The sequence below is a fragment of the Notechis scutatus genome, chromosome 2, assembly GCF_049901735.1.
Source record: "Notechis scutatus isolate UNSWTSFEM ecotype Mainland chromosome 2, rNotScu1.2, whole genome shotgun sequence".
Classification (NCBI taxonomy): domain Eukaryota; kingdom Metazoa; phylum Chordata; class Lepidosauria; order Squamata; family Elapidae; genus Notechis; species Notechis scutatus.
The window spans coordinates 247,767,754-247,787,789 of NC_142010.1; the positions used below are offsets into that span (position 1 = coordinate 247,767,754).

Sequence of the window (20,036 nt, forward strand, 5' to 3'; positions counted from 1 at the left end):
TGTATCCTTTCTGTATGCCACCTTGAGATGGGCAGTCATATAAATTTTATCTATCGATCGATCCATCCATCCATCATTATAATGTGGAGAAGTACCAGGTTCTGAAGGAGGAACTAGAGAGTATGTGGAAAGCAAAGGGCAAAGTGGTCCCAGTGATAAGTAGGAACATTCAGAACAGTGATTCCTAATCTGGAAGAATGGCTCCAACAGAATCCAGGAATGCCATCAGAGCTCTGTGTTAGGAACAACTAAGATACTATGCAGAATCCTCAAATTCCCATGCCTCTGGTAGAAGACTGAAGATTGAGGAAGATACATACCATCCATAGGGATGTTTCGGCTTGTTTTGAATTAAATGTTGCCTTTAGCATAGGATGGAAATATGACATGCAAAAATATGTGTGTTAATACAGGCATTGATCTTAAAATTGTTTCTGCAGACTTAATAGATGGTTAGACTACAAGACGCCTGAAGTCTCTTCCAGCCCTATGATTTTGTGTTCTAACTTTTCAATGGGTTACTTGAGAGAAAATAAGACGTAATAATTTCTAGTACACAGATGAGATTCTTGTTTTTTTTAATAATTGCAGTATCAAGGGGTTTAAACAAACCAAACAATAATGTATTTTGTCTCATCAGGCTCTGGAACCCTCAATGATAGCATGTCTGGTGGAATGCAGCTTCTTCCTGACCCCCTTTACTCACTTCCTACTGATAACACGTATCTGCTGACTATAACCTCTGCTGAAAATGGACGCATTTTTATGGCTGGCAAAGATGGTTGTCTGTATGAAGTTGCTTACCAGGCAAGTCAAGTTTGAAATGGCATTTAAATGGCATTTAAAGCCAGGAATTACTGCATTTTTAAATATAAGGATCATAAGAGAAAAGGTTGAAGTATTTTTTTTTTTATTTTAGTAATGGACAGTGCTAAGAGATTATCACCAGTAAATTTTTGGGGTTAATGTTTAGAATTTTGTCGACTACAAAGCATTTAGAAGTGTATTTAATATCAATAGTTGCTCTAATAGATTTCACAGAGATTAAACTGCTTTTTCTTGCACAAATATTATCACATATACAGAGGTGTAACAAAGTTATTTTTTTTAAAAAAAGAATCTACATCTTCCAACTGGGAAAAAAATACTGCTTAAGCAGGGATGACAACCTACTGAGGCTTTGAATAGAAATTCAGTGCCCTTTATCAGTACAAACTTCACAGTTTAAATTCACAAGTATGAAACTTATGCAGAATCCAAAAGAGAAGCACAACACGCAAAGTGTGCAATTCTATTTTGTATACCTTCAAATAATTTTTGGATTAGCCTTGGTTAAAAGTATTTTGATTTCCCCCCATTTAAAATTATCATTTGCTTTTTGTAGCAGTTAGGTTTACTGAATAAATTAATAAAATAATCCACTGATTTGCATACTTGTTTATAGCTAATGAATTTTTATTTTTACAGGCAGAAGCAGGCTGGTTCAGTCAGCGCTGTAGGAAGATCAATCACTCAAAGAGCACCCTTTCTTTTCTTGTTCCGTCTTTACTGCAGTTCACATTCTCAGAAGATGGTTGGTGATGAATAATTAATAGTAACAATAAAACATAAGTATATTTGTGTAGACAACTCAATAATATGCATGGCCCATCTGGTTCAACTAACTGATTTTATTTTACATCCTAAATTATATATATAACAGTTTCTTTTTAATATTATAAAACTAAATTCTTGGATAATTATTCTGAGTTTAGATACTTTTCAGACTTGCTATGCAATTGATTTAGAAAAGTGAAACAATTCACATTATTAAAAAAATCTTTTTTTGCAAATAAGCTCTAGGCCTTCAACCAATAATTCTGAATTTTAAAATTAATTTTGTAGATCCCATTGTTCAAATAGCCATTGACAACTCCCGGAACATTTTATATACACGCTCTGAAAAAGGGGTGATACAGGTATGACTTTCAGATATTCTGATTATTTGTGCCTTCTTATGTTACACATTGTCAGCACAGTGCATGTTGTTTTTATGCCTAAATTCCATTGAAAGTAATACAGAATTGATGGTAGAAATGAATGCATCGTATGCATTTGCTGCAGGCACTTCTATGTATCCTGATTGCCTGCATTACAACAATCCCAGGTTTGCTGTGTCCTTCATCCAGAATGTCCCTTTTCCTTTGGTCCTGTGATTTTTTTTTTTAATTGTGCCCATGCTTGCATTTAATTCAAGAATTTCTCATGTGCTTTCCTCCATTGGGCCATGTAGCTTGGATACTGCCTTTCTGTTGAGTACAGCATGGAATTAATGATAGATTGTTTTATTTTAAATCCACTAAAAACAATGTAATTAAATTACAGGTTTATGATTTAGGTCCTGATGGCCAAGGGATGGTGAGAGTTGCTTCTGTTTCTCAGAATGCTATTGTGTCTGCAGCTGGAAGGGTTGCCAGGTAAATTATGTCACCGAAGAAGCTGTACTTAAAGAACCCACCTGTTTTATTTGAGATGATTTTGTTTTTACAAAGTACTTCAGGTGCCCTTTTGATTTTTTTTTTTTAGGACCATCGACCGTTCCGTGTTTAAACCAATTGTGCAGATTGCAGTGATTGAAAATCCTGAGTCTATAGATTGTCAGTTACTGGCAGTCAGTCACGCAGGTAGGAATTCAGTGTCCTATCTTATTTGTCTAGTAGGTGCTCGTGAAGAATATAGCATTTATAAGATTTTTACATCCTACTTGGGTTGGTTATTGTAATGGTATGTGGGAATGACCTTGGGAAAATGGCCAAGAAACACTGCCCAGGGAACAGTCAGATAAGAAACATTGTAGCCTGTAGCTGGATAATGGCAGGGCAAGGAGCTCAGTGGGGACCCTCCCTAGTTTCTTGGGCTCTAAAGGAAAGAGCAGAAGGATTGTACTTTCAGACTTACAAGATTTATGTCATCCTTACTAGGTAGACCAGACAGGAAATATGGCCAGATGAGATAATTGTATTTTACTATAATGCTACATTAACACACTCTTGCACAAGGGAAAGATAAGTGGCAAGGCACCCAGAAGAAACATAGAGATACAATGAATTAATTTTGAGAGAGGGGGGAAAATATCTAGCAAGACGTGGAGGCAGGAAGCTCCGTTAAAGAAATGGTGCTTAAGCTAAACTGTAGCCATAAAGTAAAGTTCTACAGTGACTATTGGGTATTTCAGCAGAAATCGCAAGAATGGCTCCAGCTGTTTAAAGGTCCTATGTTCCAACATCTGTTCACCATATGACTTGGGCCATTCTTGATAATATAAGATATCTTCCTCAGCCTTTCTCTGTAACATCATCCTACTTTCAACAAATACTATAATGCAACTTTGATCTTCATCTTTGTGTAATTGATTTCTTTCTTCACTCTGCCACAATCCACATAACGACTGTGTACTTTGTATATTTTAAAAGAGTGAAAAATAATTACCTCATTTGTCACAACAGGATGTAGATGCACATCTCATTTCTGCAGTATTAATGTTCTGAAAGCCATTGATTAATGAAATCTCTGTGGCTTACGTATTTCTGTCAAACCTATAAGCATTACAACCGCATCTTTTTTCCTGCAGGTGTACGGATGTATTTTAGTGTATGTCCATTTAAGCATCCTTTTGCTCGCCCTTCAACTTTAACGTTGATTCATATCCGCCTACCTCCAGGATTTTCTGCAGCTTCTAATGTGGAAAAGCCGTCAAAGGTTCACCGAGCTTTATATAGCAAAGGTACATTTTGTAGATGGCAAATGTTCATTTTGTAAATAAGTGGAGCAAGAGTGAATAACATTTGAAGGATGGGGACCGCATACAGCCTCCTGACCCTCTTAAGACTATAGACATAGGAGTGTGTAAAATATTCCATGCACAAACCATAGAAAGCATGGAAAATTAGTTTTCTGTGGTCTTTGTCCAGACTAAAATCTTTGGTCCAGATATGTGCCTGGGACAAAGGTTTTGGGGCAAAGCGAGAACAGAAAAAAGCCCAGAATATTGATGGCATGGTAGTAGAAAAACCAAAAGAAGTCATTGGAAGGCTGGAGAGGGGAGGGCGGTGTAGACTAGTTGCTTCAATATGATGCTTTTGGGCTTCAGTGGGGATGGTAAAGTAGGTTTCTTCCTACAAGAACTTTTTGAAGAAAAAGAAACTTCCTACAAGAAACATTTTTTGGTCTAAATCCAGAACAATTCAAGTTTTTGTCTTGCTTCTCTGCTTGGCAGAAACACGGTTCTTTTGACTTGAACCTGAAAAAAAATGTGTTTCTCATTACATGAGCACCCATAAACAAGAAGCTTTCGGGCACATCTTTGAAAGTTGCGGAGCTAAACTTTTTAAGTTTCTTTTTAAATGTATGCCTGTTTAGTATTTTAGGGTTAGGGTTAGAGCATAAAATTGTGGAGTGAGAACCTTTGGAATCTTTGGATGCAAAATATTTCCACTTCACAAATAGACATTTAGCAGGAAAGTAGTTGCTCAGTTATGTGAATTTAGATTGCTTGGGGTTGGGATCAGGGTTTTCCATTTCAATTTTTGAAATGTTGGGGAGAAGACATGATATGTACAGAATAACCCTTGAGTAACAAGGATATGCACATAGAAACGTTTATGAGAGTAGTTATGAATAATTATTCAGCCACACACAGATACACTAAATTGAGTTAAAGTTTACTTTAAGAAATAGCACAGTCCAATAAACGATCCAGGTCATACACGTTTAACAGTCCAAAGAATATCCAATTACAAAGTCTTCTTACTGGTTGCCTTTGTCATTTACAGTAAACGAAGATATCAAAGTATAAGCACACCATAAATACAACAGAGAACCCTAGATAGCAACAGAATGTGTGTGTGAGAGAGAGATGATCTCTAGCTCCCTCTTATGGCAATTCGCAATACAATCAACCAATCGGAATCAATACAGCGATTTTTTCTTAAAGCTACAAACATACATTGTTGATTTATATATTGCCAACCCAACTAATTGGTGGACAGATTCCTAACAAAACCCCTGAAAATCAGAGAAAAATTTGGAGCAGAGGGCTATGTACATGTCACAGGTTACCAATCCCTGTAAAGTAGTTCTTTTGTCTTAGAAAGTGAAAATTTAATTTCAATATTTGAATCTACCATATTCTGAGAAATTAAATAGATGAGGTCACAATGAAAAATGCCAAAATCCTTATATACATATACAGGTCTGTTAAACTGTTCCTTTTCAGTACAAACAGCATTACGGAAAGTATGGAAAAGAATAATAGGCAGGAGAGAAGGGGTATACAAGGAAATCTTACTAAAAGTAAACCCATTCACATCTCTATACCTCCCTGTTCTCGGAAACATATTTCCACGGTATCCATGTATCACTTCATGTATTAGTTTTTGTAAAAGAATGTAGTGTTGACCTTGAAGAATGAAGCTGTTAAAAAAAGATTATGCTATCCTGAGATGGACTTCTTATAAGATGGGACAGAAAGCAACTTGGACAAGTGTTCAAGATTCTGTTTTTCAGGTTACTATAAGAGCATTCTTTAAATGCTTGCTGGCCTGCTTCTTGACCTGGCTTACTGTACCTCAGAGGACTGGCATCAATCTTTAAAAGTTTTTTTAGCCTATTGAAAAAACAGCCTTTATTTATTTACTTGGTCCCATTGTCATTTCTTTCCTCTTGATGACCAAATCAAACTGGATAATTAACTTAATAATTAGAGGGGTATTAAATACTACCTTCACATAGTATGGTATATTCCTCTTTTTCCAATGTAAAACTAAATATTATTTTTCTGCCAGGTATTCTCCTAATGGCTGCTTCAGAAAATGAAGATAATGATATCCTGTGGTGTATTAATCACGATTCTTTCCCTTTCCAAAAACCAATGATGGAAACCCAGGTAATTTTTCATTGTGTGCATCATTGTTGTTTTGAAAGCAGCATTTGTAACAGAATTTACATTTTCTTTCATCTTGATCTTTCTTAATTTGGTTGTTCATTTAAGTTTTCGTGCTGCTCAAATTCATTGCCACCTTTTTGACATTAACTTTCTTCCAGTGCACTAGCCACATTCCAGATTATGAACAGCTCTGCTCATTGCTAATACTAGTGTGTGTGTCTGTGTGATTGTTCACATTTTGTTTCAGACAAAAACAGCTGTCGATGGGCATTCTTGGGCGCTTGCTGCTATAGATGAACAAAATGTTCCTAAGATTGTAACACCACTGAACAAAGAATTAATTCCAGTAACAGATTATCCTATAGTTGTGCAACAACATATGTTACCACCAAAGAAATTTGTTCTGCTGTCAGCACAGGTAGGCATGTGTGCCTATTACATATGTTATAAAAGGCTAAGATGTAAAGTTCAATAGTAAGAAATGAAACACTGGACCTCCACAGAATCACTTTCAGAATCACTTAATCTCATTATTTAGAACGCACAATTCCATAGTGATTGTTGATCCAATATGGAATTGTTTTGACATTTTCCATTTTGCTTAATTGAAATGCAATAGGAAGAAATAGTGTTATTTTTAAGAACTCATCCACATTATCAGTTTTCTGAAGTATCACCCTACTTCTGTTTTTATTTATTTATATTTATATATTTATATATATATATATATATATATATATATATATATATATATATATATATATGTGGATCTTTGTTATTCGGCTCTCCCGCGTAGATTCAAAGTATCAGGCAGCGTTGGCGAGGTCCCACTGCCATCTTCAGGCTGGTGCTTCGGCCAGTGCCAGTACCATCACTGCTTGCACTGGCACTAAGCCGAAAGCACCAGCCTGAAGATGGCGAGTGGGACCTCGCCAAACGCTGCTCAGATACTTTGAATCTTACGCGGGAGAGAACCCGAATAACCAAAGATCCACATACAAATACCCGAGAACCTCAGAAAAATATATATATATATATATATATATATATATATATATATATATATATATATATATATATATATATATATATATATATATATATAAAATTTCTTATCCTTTGGAAGGCTTTTTAGATTTTTAAAGATCTTGAATATTTTCTGAAAATTTTCTGAAATTTAAGAAAATGTCCTTGAGCTTCACAAATTTCTCAAGAAGTTGCAAATTATCAGATCCTTCAATGTAATGGCTGTTGCTTGATAGTTAGCTATTTAGGATACAATAGATGCAAAATAAAGATAATAAACTCAAAACAAATGTTTAACTTATAAGAATTAGATTTGGGCTTTGTAACTCTGTACATATTCCTCAATTGCATAGGATTGGGGAAAGATTAGAAGTATATGCCTACAAATAGACATAAGAAGTGTGTGTATGTGGTGTCAGTAATTTAGCTTCAAAGTGTTAGGTATTATAACTGCATGTTTTAGTATTAGGTTCAAGTTGACCTGTATTGATGTGGGGAATGTTCCTGCTGCACTCATTATTCTCCAGTTTTGTAAAATGGAATTATGAGCTGCCTAACTTTTCTGAAATTGAGTAAGAATTGTAAAAACGTTATATACATTTTCAACCATTTGCTACTTTTGTTTTCCATTAGGGGAGTTTTATGTTTCATAAACTCAGACCAGTGGATCAGCTAAGACATCTCTTTGTGTGCAATGCAGGAGGGGATGGAGAAGATATTGAAAGATTTTTTAAACTTCATCCAGTAAGAATTCTTAACTTCCTTTCTTAGCTGATTCGCACATCATTGTTAATTGTTCACAAGAACTTGTGTTCTGTCCTAGGTCTTAACATTTCGCACTTATCTGATATTTGATACTGTAGCTGGTTTAGTAATCATCGTTGTGACCTTCAGTCCTAAATAGCTAACTTGGTTATTGTATCTTTATCCACTAAAACATTAAATGCCCAATAGCTTTCACTAATCCCTAAGCCATACAGATGTCTTAATGTATGATTTGCATGTACAGAAGCTATGAATTGTGATTTATAGACTACAATGGTTGGTTTATGCATTTATACATATCAAATCAATAAGTGACTGAAGTCACAAAATAATGAAAAAAGTATGTTCTGTGAAGCAAGAGAGTGTTTTAGCAGAGCTCAGTTTGTTCCTATAATATAAAACCTGGGCTTGCTCTGAAAATATGGATTTTAGTTCACCACAATATACAAGATTATAAATAGTTTTATGTTTTCCACAATATTTGTAGTTTGCAAGCCCAGTTCAATATCACATTTGTTATTAAAGAAAATAATACTATTTTACCACATTAGTGACCAGCTAAATGCTTCTTACAAGATTGGAGATGAATGTTAGTCTACTTTGTAGACTTAATTTAGCTGTCCAAAGCATGGCATTTAATTCTCTATAGATTCATTCATTTTTATCCCAATATATCACAATTATAATAACATATTTTATGTAATATGTTGCATAGCTAGATAAACAACCAGGTAACTTTACAAATTTTAGTAAGAATCCTATTATTTATACTATTGATGAGAAAAGTTTCAGTTTCCACTCCAATGTCATTGAGTCCCACTGAAGTCATTTGGAATTAAAATGTATAGATTATTTTTGTTGTTTAAACTTATATGCAGCCTAAATGTCAACAACTCTGGGCGGCTTACAATAATCAAAGTAATTAAAATAAAATCAATATAAGATAAAGATGAAAGATGACAAGTGTAATGAACCTAAGGGCTGTCGTTCTTCCTCACCAAACGCTTGAATGTAGCTATTTCTTACTAACCAAAATGCCTCTTAATTCTTACCATAACTATTGTGTAAAGATAGATCTATCATTTTACCTTATTATTTACTGGTGATTTTTGCAGGTAGAACAAGCTTGTGCTACTTGCCTAATCCTTGCCTGCTCTTCTGCTGCTTGTGATAGAGAAGTATCTGGCTGGGCTACTCGAGCATTTTTCAGGTAAAAATAGTTCATATTTGCAGTAGAACAGGAGATGATAGTTAATCTATTGTTATCACAACAAAATTGGATTGCTTTGAATTTTAGCTGGAGTATATCAGATTTTGTTTTTTTTTTAATAGCTTCCTCATGCTATTTTTTTCTTTTTGGGTACTCTTCTCAGGGAACTGGGGGCTGTTTTGTTGGAGGCCCACTGTTAGTTAATTCCAGAGCTATATATAATAAGTTCAAATGCCTCTAAAACTTGGTGAAGGAAGCAAAGGCATGCGTAACATGAATCAGCAAACAGACTGGGAGAGGGTGGGGAAGTATTTCTCATTTTGGTGTGCTTCTGCTATCATGACACTGTGATCTGAGAAGGTAGTGGTGATGATCCCTTGTGATACCCATACCAGGCATCCTGCTCTACAGATGGCAAGTGTTTGTACGCAAGTAAGTTGAGGCTGTTGCTGATACATCTGTACTTCTTAATACCATTAAAGGATTAATGTTGGATTCTCCTGAGCCTTCCACTCAGTATGGGAATCTAGTATGGCTCAGAAATTGATTGTCTCCATGGCAGCTATGGATTTTTCCCAATGCAGACTGGTCCCCAATCATACCTGCTTTCACTGGATCACAGTCTTTAGTTCAAAACAGATAGAGTGTGATCTGAAGGATACGAATATCAGATCTTCATCATGGCCACATAGTCTACTTATAGCTACTCAACACTACTGATCTCAGTATAGATTGGGGACTGATTAAGATGGTCCACTTGAGATGTCTAAGGGATCTGGCCCAGTTTCCAGCAAATCCTTGGGTTGTTGTTTTTTTTCCTCCTGTCAGTAAACCAGACAATTATGCTACTGCCTTTCATCTCTGTAATATGAAGGTTTTCTAATCTGCTTTTTTATTTAACTGTATCATATTTGTTTCATTTTAATGCTGCTAAAAAATCTGGAAATAGATTGCAGTATTATGAGTTTTCATCTAAACAATTACAGATATGGTGGTGAAGCACAAATGCGGTTCCCTTCTAGTCGCCCTGCCACCTCCAAGCAATGTTGGGACAACATTAGGCTCCCAGTCTTTACCTGGTAAGTGGTGAATGTGATTTGTGCTCTTTCAGTATGTTTATGTTGTGCCTGTTTATTCCTTGTTGGGAGCGTTTTCTATTTTTAAATCTGCTTTTTATTTAACTGTATCATATTTGTTTCATTTTAATGCTGCTAAAAATCTGGAAATAGATTGCAGTATTATGAGTTTTCATCTAAACAATTACAGATATGGTGGTGAAGCACAAATGCGGTTCCCTTCTAGTCTGCCACCTCCAAGCAATGTTGGGACAACATTAGGCTCCCCTCTTTTACCTGGTAAGTGGTGAATGTGATTTATGCTCTTTTATGTTTATGTTGTGCCTGTTTATTCCTTGTTGGGAGCGCTTTTTCTATTTTTAAATATTATTTTACAGCAACTTGTTCGTATTCTCTTTTTAAGTATTAGTAGTGCTTGATTTCAGAATCTATTTATTCTTGTTCGGTTTTGAAAAAAGGGATGAATTTTCTACGGTACCATCTTTAAAAAAGAAGAAGGCAAGTGCTTGTTTTGGCAAGAAAAACTGAAGCTTAAATTCGTTTCTCTTTTTTCTCTCTCAAACATGTCTCTGCTTGTATACCTTCTCCATTTAAGCATTGAAAAAGGAAAAGCAATCAACAGATTTATACAAATTGAACTTTCCTCTTCATTTCTATTTCTTTCCTATATGCAGTGCAAAGACAGATTTTTTTTTTCCTGCTGTCCTTACTTTTGGCATCTCTTTAAACTTTAAAAACACTCTCCAGGAACAATGCTTTCATGGTGCCCATTTGGGTATGAGAAGGAATGATTAGTTTTATCAAAAGAGAATACTGCTTTTCAAAAATTTCCTAACCCTAGGGCATATCTCCTGAAATTTATTAGAGTTACATTCATATGTCTGACAGAAAGTGGTTTCCTTGTGATTTTTATGCATTAGGTTCACCTCTGCCTGCTGGTAGTCCCTACTCTAATCCAAGCTTTTTAGCAACACCCACACAAGGTATTTTCTTTTCTTTTTCAATAACTTATTTCAGTTGTTGAAACATATTACATACATATATAACAGCATATAATTAAGATTAAACTGCACCATTAAATAATGGGTTAATATTTCAGGTTTGCAGCCTCCTACCATGTCCACTCCAGTATACACTGCAGGTGGTCACATGACTCAGCCTGGCGCTTCAATCAGTGGAATGGTGTGCCCTGAGATAGTGTATTCTGGAAAGCACAACGGTGTCTGCTTATACTTTTCCCGAATAATAGGGTGAGTATGTTTTTCTTCGAATTCGAATGCCTATCAGGGATATGCAAAACTCACTCTTCCAGGACAGAGCATTCTACCAGTAGCAGAACTTTGTGTTTTTCATCTAGATTATATTGATCTGGCTGTTCTGAAGATGGTCTGCTAGTTTTCCAGAAATATATCTGTCAAGCATCCAGAAATTATCCGTTGCAAATCAATAACTCTGAGACAGGCATAATCTCCAATTGATTTATTAGGAACAACCCTGGTAACGTCTGTGAAATTTTAAAACTGAAATCATTCCCAGAGCTTCCCACAAATTCCACCCTATCTCCTCCCACTTTACTATACTTCATTAATCACGAGAACCAATTACTTTGCAGCTAAAATTTCTAATGCGACATACTAAATGACCTTGGACTTTTCAACTACTTCAACCCCCCACCCCACCCACCCCAAAAAAAACATTCTTCACACAACATTCTTGTGGCATCTATGAATTCCAAAGCTGACAATATCTAGTTTGTGGCATTCCAGGTGTGGAAGAGTCTTTCCCTGAAACAGTGAGTTTTGCAGACAGTGCACAGCCTAACCGGATTGTTTAGTCGTAGTTACAGTTAGTGGTACCAGTCCACCTTCCACTAGCCAAATTTAAGTTTAAGGATGATGGAGGCACATAATAAAGTCTGTTTTAGTTAAAAGCATAGATTCCCAGTCTTCCTAAGGCTGTGCAGGGAGAACATGGCCCAAAGAGTCATGACAGTATGTCTTAGATAGATTAAATTATTTTTGGCTATTATATGTGTATTGGCTCACTGTTCCTTAATGAAAAAAATGCTGAAGATAACATTATTTTTCTGTTTTGGGAAAAAAAAACCTTAGCAGTTTTGTACATTTGTACATTTATTTTCTACTGTGCAAAATATATTTTGGTAAAAGTCTCAATATGTTACTCTGATATGGTAAAAAAAATGAATTATCCAAATATGATTTTAATATTTTAATTATAATAGTTCATTGAAATGGTGTGAAGAAAATCCAAGTTTTGCTTAGTTGTTGTTAGGACACAAATTGCCCAGGATGGGCAGAGGCAGGTTATGATAGAATCCTTTATTGCCCTGTTAAACTTCACAACAAACGGCCCTACAATGGCTGTTAAGGTTGCACCCCACACTTTCCAGAAGGCAACCACCCACATTCCAACAAATAAAAAACAATGACCAAAAAGACTAATTTGGAAAGGCAAAGAAGAAGTCCAAAGATGAGGGACAAGTTCATGGGGCAAATATTCAGAATCGAGGTCCATAAGGCAAGGCGAGTCCATGAGGCAAAAGACAAATTCACAAGGCACGACACAGGCAGAAACAAGAGTCAAGGCTGAGTTTTTTCCAATGATGGTAGACAATGGTAAATGATGGCTAAATGATGGTAGGCTTTACAACAACATCACTTGGTGACAGAAATTACAGTCCCAATTGCCCGTCTAATTTAAAGACTACTTGTAATATATAATTATGCCTATGGATTTAGTAATGAAAGGGGAACTAGTACATATATATTACAAATTAGTTACCTTTTGAAGTAAAAAAATTAAAAGGGGGGGCGGACCCAAGCCCATATTATAGTGTAATAAATTTGTAAATTTTGAAAAAACTTTCAAATGAAAAACTGCCAAATACATATACAGAATTTGTTATAGATGAAAGCATGAGTGGTTTTAATGCAAGTATTAGCATATATTTTATATATTACATATAAAATAAACTTGTCTGTGTTGTTGGGTTGGTATACATAAGATGAAAATTTTCAAAGTAGATTTTTAACAGAATTAAAAGGTGAGTTTCCTGCTTTCCAGAAACATTTGGGATGGAAGCATCGTTGTGGAAAGAGTTTTCAAGAGTGGCAGTCGAGAAGTTGTAGCGGTAAGTGATGATGGGCATTAATGCTTCTCAGAATTTTTAGTAAGGATTTTATTGGTGATATGCAAAATGTTTTCAACTTTATATCAGCTTGATCACATTCACTTTAATTGATAGCAGGTGTGCACTGACTCGTTTGAATGTGATTGGTTAATTCTGAACCACAGCCACATCCCTTCTTATAAGAGTGTGAATACTCATGCAACTACATTATTCTAATTTATTATTTTTCCCCCACAAAACAATTTTAGTTTGTTTTTCAGTTGAACTGTTCAGCTTATATGTTATATTAAAGATGGAAAGAATTCTGAAGTGATTTATCTTGGTCTGGGTTTTGGATTTTTACATCTCAAAACAGAGGGTGTCTAGACTTTCTATATCCACTGTATATTAAAGGCCCTGCCTGGAAAAAGCAGAAGGGTATGTTTATTTGTGGCATGGCCTGCTGAAGGTGGCTCTTTGAGAGCCTAATGGTATGGGACCAAGGGAATGGAAACAGGAGTAATTTGGGCCTAAACCTTTGCCTTTCTCTCCCTCATTTAGGTTGAAAGTAGTGTTCCCCCACAACTATTGGAATCAGTGCTACAGGAATTAAAAGGGCTGCAGGAATTTTTGGACAGGAATTCCCATTTTGCCACAATAGGATCTCTTAGAAATCCCAGGTAGGATGATTTTCATGCATAACAATAGATTTTAAAACAAATAATTGGAGGTATTGTTTTTAACTGTTCTATTTAACGATATTTCTGTTTCTGAAGCTGATTTGGTTCCATAACAAACTTTTCAAATGGATTTATACATTTTAGTGCTGGCTGTAATTACAATATACTAATTCTGATAAATATTTCTGTACAGTTTGAAGAGTGAACAGAACAAGCTCAGTTCTTGCTGTTTGCTAGTTTTGCTGATCAACACTTGGTGTAGAAGGGTTGTAGGGTAAAAACTGTCCCAACCAGTCATTTTCAACATTTGTTGGCACTGATACTGACATAATTCCTAGCCAGCATGGCTATTGGAATGTTAACCTATGTCTGCTCCATTTGCAATTTTAGCATGCTGTTTACATGGTTGCATTTGTTTTCTTTACAAAGTTTCATCAACCCAGCTACCCTGCAGCAGCGTTTACTTGGAGTGATGCAGTATGAGATTGGAAGCTCTCAACAAATGCAGCAAGAAATTCAGAGGAAGTTTCATGGTAAACTTTGGTTTTATCATATATTTTTGTTAGGGGAAAAACGTTATGAGAAAATAATCTTTCTTGCCTCAATGAAAAATAGTTTGTTTTCTAAAAAAAATTGATACTTAGAGAAGAAATGGTCTTTTCCAAAAGAGATTGAGCTCATAATGTTTAGTGAAGTCAACATATCAACAGATATAAGGCACATATAACAACTCTCGTACATTAGCTGCACTAGTTATTACTGTGTTTCGGGTGCAATTCAAACCCCTACATGGCTTGGGACCAGAGCGCTTGAGGAATCGCCTTTTTTCCAGAGTCTCTATCTGTCCAACCTGGTCAAATAGAATGGGCATTCTGTAGATCCCATCAGGCAAAGAATGTTGGCTGGCGGGGACTAGAAGGTGAGTTTTTTCTACAGTGGTCCCTGCTCTGTGGAACATCCTTCTTAGGAGATTAGAATGGCCCCAACCTTGCTAGCCTTTCATAAACCTCTAAAAACCTACATATGCTCCCAAGGACTGAACATCAAGGGTCCCTCCTCTTGACTATATTGTTAACAGGCCAGATACCTTGCTTTTGTATGTATTTCAAATTAGATATGTTAAAGATTTTTTTCTGTTTTAATGCTTTTTATTTTTATTGTTTTAAAATCTTTTAAAAGTTTAACTTTAATATATATTTTGCATGCATGCGTACATCTACTACATATATATATTCCAAAATCTAAGAAATAATTTGCATTTAAGTTGAAGTTTATTGCATTGCATTACTACATAGACCTAAACTAAATAAATTTCCCTCAAGGCTGTTTACCCTCAGCAACTTTTAAAATGTGTGGACTTAAGCTCCCAGAATTCCTTAGCCAGCCATGTTGGCTAGGGAATTCTGGAAGATGAAGTCCACACATTTTAACATATTTTGAGATTGTGAAACACTGCCTTTGGCAAAACTGAATGAATATGGTGAGCTACACAGTCATATATTCTTTGTTGGTTTCTTGAAAAGGATTATACAAAAGAAAACAAAAAGCAGCAATCCATGTTTTCATTTTACAGCAGAAGCACAGTTATCTGAGAAAGCTTCCCTGCAAAGCATTCAACAGCTGGTGCGAAAAACTTGCCAAGCGTTGGCTCTGTGGAAGCTTCTTTGTGAACATCAGTTCAATATTATTGTAGGTGAGCTACCAAAGGTATGTAACAGCTACATTTCTTTTTATGTGGTTTTTGATATTAGGGTAGCACAAAGCCATCTTAAAAATCTAGGTAAGTTTTCAGAATATATTTTAAAGTATTATATAAAAATCTAATTTTAATCAGAACACAAATATAAAAGGATGGTTAACAGGCTATGTCAGTTTTTCGGCTAGCATAATTAAACCAATTTTAAATATGTACATATTTAAGGACAAGATACTATGTGCTGCAAATCATCTTCATTAAATAGTTTTTCATAAATATATTAAGATATCTGCTTAAGGTATATTTGGAGTGTAGCAGAAATGTGGTTATGCTTTTTTTTTAAAGGAGTTTCAAGAACATCTGAAGATTACTACTTTCAGAGACCTCGTCATTAGAGATAAAGAACTAACTGGAGCTGTCATCGCTTCCCTTATCAACTGCTACATCAGAGACCATGCTGCTGTGGATGGCATCAGTTCACATTTACAAGACATTTGTCCGCTCCTCTACAGCACAGATGATGCCATCTGTTCTAAGGTATTTGAGAGTAGTTAAGTATACATCGTGCCACCTGATCCAGATTTATTACTTGACGGGATATGCATATGAATTTTATTTTTTTAAATAAAAACTACTACAAAAATGACTTGTTTTTTTTTCATAAAATGTATTCATTGACAAAGTTCATTAGAAATAGTTAAATGTTAAGACATATTTACTTATCACAAGATTGTATAGACATTCACTTGTATGTGACAGAAAACAGTTAGTCCATGGCTTCTCTAATGAGACTAAACAAAGGATGGACAATTAGGCCAAAAGATCACTGAAGGAAAAGGTTTTAGATTAGGTTGACAAGATATTAGCTTAGCATCAAGGCAGCATAACTCTTGGAGACTGTCTTTTACCACCAATCCAGGTGATTATTGCGAATCCTTAATCAAGAACAGACATTGACTGGCTAAATTCAGTCACTGATGGTAAATTCCCAAAAATGCCTTCCACAAATGACTTTTCCTCTGTGATTCCCAAACCACAGAGAACATGTAGGCTGTTCTATTGCAGGAGTCTCCAACCTTGGCAACTTTAAGACTTGCTGGCTGAGAAATTCCGGGAGTTGAAGTCCACATGTCTTAAAGTTGCCAAGATTGGAGACCCCCGTTCTGTTGTATTGTAAGTTCTACCCAAACTTATACAATGTACTAATTTGGCCTCTTATAAAGGAATTCTCAAGGAGAGAGTATTACTGATATGTGACACAATTGCCCATAATGTAGCCAAAACTGCAATGAGGATGAGGTAGCAAATACTGAGTAATAACATAGCATTTCTTTGATACCTTCAAAATTTTGTCCTCTCCACCTCCTTTTTAATTCTTAATTTCTTTTTAATTATTATTTTTATGAACTATGTAGAACACTTTATTTACTCCAGGTTCTCTTTCTCATGAGACAAAAGAACCTGGAATAAATAGGGCCTAAAGGTAAAACTAGAGATGATTGGAAAGTGAAGCTGAAAGTGACTCCAGTAGTGGTATCACAAGCCGTAGAGCCTGTGACTTCTAAGCTATGAGAGTGGGGCTCTTCACAGATCCCAGGATCATCAGAGCTCTCTTTCCAGAAGAGTGCAGTGCGTGAAACAGCTGAGTTAGTATGCACAATCTCAAGACAAGTATGACTCAGAACAGATACTCGTTCAATGTAAAATGTTGAAATCTCCATTTGGTTTTTGTTTTAAATCTTACAGTTTTAAATCTTACAGAATACGACCAGAATCTTCTCTCAATAACTTCCTGTGATGAAAAATTGACTTCAACTTCAAACACAGATACAGAATGAAAAAAAAAATTGATGTCTGCTTATGTTATTCTAGGCAAATGAACTACTGCAAAGGTCCAGACAAGTTCAGAACAAGTCAGAAAAAGAAAAAATGTTAAGAGAGTCATTGAAAGAGTACCAAAAAATTAGCACTCAGGTGGATCTTGCCAACGTCTGTGTACAGTATAGGCAAGGTAAGATGCAGCTATTTGTTGAAAAGCTTCCACATCTTTTCATTTCAGCTATTGCAAAAATAATAAAATGTGTCAATACAGAAACAGATTTACCCAACTAACAAGAGTTTAAAACAGTAACAGAGAAACAAATAGTTGAATTAGTTTTAAATTTTTGAGGCATTTTGCCTAATATCATTTCCCCCCTCTCTTTTTAAGTGCGTTTCTATGAGGGTGTGGTAGAACTTTCTCTGACAGCTGCAGAGAAAAAGGATCCACAGGGCCTTGGACTTCATTACTACAAAAACCATGAACCAGAAGAGGATGTTACTGGCTGGCAGGCTTTCCAGGAGAGGTGAGTATTTGGGGAAATAGAAGGGATTTTTTTTCCCTAACAAAATATTTCCAGCAAAATATTATTGTTATCAGGAGTTGGGAATTCTCATATATGGGAGAAACTTTAAATTGCTGTAGACCGAGATATCACACCCAAGGATATGTTGTCATCACATACAGGTTATGTTCAACTTAATAACCACAATTGGAACCAGAATGTCCCTTGCTCTGCAAGGCCGTTGTTAACTGAATCACGCCCAATTTTACAACCTTTTTTTTAGATGTTTGTTAAGCAAATCACTGCAGTTGTTAAGTGAATCATGTAGTTGTTAAGCAAATCCAGCTTCTCCCCCATTGACTTTGCTTGTCAGAAGCTGGTTGGGAAAGTCACACGACAATTAACACGACCCCAGGATGCTGCACCCATCGTTAATACATGTTAAATGCCCAAATTTGATCACATGATTGATTGTAGGGATACTGTAAGTGCAAGAACTATTCACATTACTTTTTTCCCATGCTGTTGTCATTTTGAATGGTTGCTAAAGGAATGGTTGTAAGTTGAGGATTGCCTCTATTTCTTTACCGAATTTACTGAGTGTTTTTTTATTTGTACTGTAGAAGATTGTTCCAGTCTAATAAACTTATGTCCAAGTAACATGTCACCTGAAACATGCGTGATTTTAAAATGATAAAACTTAAAGACATTGATGTACATTGTTTCTTTTCCCCTCATGAGCATGTTACTCCACTTGGCATCTTTTTACAGGTTAAATTGTTATAAATGCATCACAGATACCCTTCAGGAGTTGGTTAATCAAAGCAAAGCTGCCCCTCAGTCTCCCAGTGTGCCCAAGAAACCGGGTCCTCCTGTTTTGTCCTCCGATCCCAACATGCTGAGCAATGAAGAAGCAGGGCATCATGTAAGCGCTATTCAAGTCATATACTGAGCAGTTCCTTCGGGATAAATGGGATTTCTTGGATCGTTTTTTTTTTAAATCTATTTATTTTCCTTATTAAAGCATAATAGCTTCTTGCATACAAGATTTTCAGAGATTTATTGGAGTATAGAAATATTCAATATTTGGTACTTTAGTAAATACTGAAGTATTCAGTATTTAATACTTTAGCATATGCTATTAAGGGTCTTTTTTAATTATTCTAAAAGTGAAGGCATGCTTTGTATTCTTGCAAGCACAAATAACATTTAAAATGTATCTGTCTTCCTGATTCTAGTTTGAACAAATGCTTAAACTGGCCCAACGTTCCACAGATGAACTTTTTAGTATTGCCCTTTATGGCTGGTTGATTCAAGCTGATTTATCAGATAAATTGCTGCAGGTAAGATCACAGAACAGCTTAATGAACTATATTCATAAATATAGTTTCTGGTTCAGTTTCAGAAAAATAACAGATTAAATACAGCAACGGCAAATCGATAAGATTCCTCCCTCCATTTCTCTAGGTAAACTCTCCCTTTCTGGAGCCATATCTGGCACGCATGGCCAAAATCGATCAAAACAAAGTTTGCTATATGGATTTGCTATGGAGATTTTTTGAGAAAAATAGAAGTTTTAGTAATGCAGCCCGGGTGCTCGCAAAATTGGCAGACATGCACAGGTAATATAGCTTTTTGTCCATTAAGACTTCAATTATGATTGCATTATTCTATGGATTATTAATTACATGGCTTTATTATTTAATAGCACTGAGATTTCGCTTCAGCAGCGCCTTGAATATATTGCACGCGCTATCTTGAGTGCTAAGAGCTCAACAGCGATATCGCCGATAGCTGCAGATGGGGAGTTTTTACATGAATTGGAAGAGAAAATGGAAGTAAGTAAAAGCTGGTTTGCATGGCATTGATGCCAGTATTGCTCGAAGGAAGCATATAATTTTTTTCATACTGTAATTAAAAATGAAAAAATATGCTTATCAACACCTTTCATCTGTGCTTTATTAAAAATAATAATTAAAAATGATAGAATTTTATTTGGTTATTGTGCTTTTGTATTGGGAGTGGTGCATTGGCTTAGAGGTGGAGCTCTCGCCTCACAATCAGGAGGCTGTGAGTTCAACCCTAGGTAGAGGCAGATATTTTTCTTTCTGGGCACAATGAGAATATATCTGCTGAATAAAACTACATTGGTGACAGGAAGAGCATCCGGCCAGTAAACACTCTGCTAGCTCCATTCAGTTGCCCA

General features: G+C 35.7%; 1 protein-coding gene across 2 annotated transcripts in view; it reads left to right on the top strand.

The window, feature by feature from the left end:
- The window catches only part of NUP155 (nucleoporin 155), a 30,509-nt gene that overhangs the window by 4,817 nt on the left and 5,656 nt on the right, over positions 1–20,036 (top strand). Inside the window, exons 6-29 of one of the 2 annotated variants that reach the window (XM_087958506.1) lie at positions 641–811; positions 1,472–1,573; positions 1,885–1,958; positions 2,365–2,456; positions 2,566–2,663; positions 3,611–3,763; positions 5,823–5,923; positions 6,171–6,341; positions 7,583–7,693; positions 8,830–8,924; positions 10,191–10,279; positions 10,921–10,983; positions 11,100–11,250; positions 13,085–13,151; positions 13,692–13,810; positions 14,240–14,343; positions 15,384–15,517; positions 15,852–16,043; positions 17,379–17,517; positions 17,716–17,851; positions 18,602–18,755; positions 19,069–19,173; positions 19,298–19,452; positions 19,539–19,668. In XM_087958506.1, coding sequence (XP_087814632.1) covers positions 641–811; positions 1,472–1,573; positions 1,885–1,958; positions 2,365–2,456; positions 2,566–2,663; positions 3,611–3,763; positions 5,823–5,923; positions 6,171–6,341; positions 7,583–7,693; positions 8,830–8,924; positions 10,191–10,279; positions 10,921–10,983; positions 11,100–11,250; positions 13,085–13,151; positions 13,692–13,810; positions 14,240–14,343; positions 15,384–15,517; positions 15,852–16,043; positions 17,379–17,517; positions 17,716–17,851; positions 18,602–18,755; positions 19,069–19,173; positions 19,298–19,452; positions 19,539–19,668 — 2,906 coding nt within the window. The remainder of the gene's footprint in view (positions 1–640; positions 812–1,471; positions 1,574–1,884; positions 1,959–2,364; positions 2,457–2,565; positions 2,664–3,610; positions 3,764–5,822; positions 5,924–6,170; positions 6,342–7,582; positions 7,694–8,829; positions 8,925–10,190; positions 10,280–10,920; positions 10,984–11,099; positions 11,251–13,084; positions 13,152–13,691; positions 13,811–14,239; positions 14,344–15,383; positions 15,518–15,851; positions 16,044–17,378; positions 17,518–17,715; positions 17,852–18,601; positions 18,756–19,068; positions 19,174–19,297; positions 19,453–19,538; positions 19,669–20,036) is intronic. The other variant, XM_087958507.1, reaches the window with a different exon arrangement.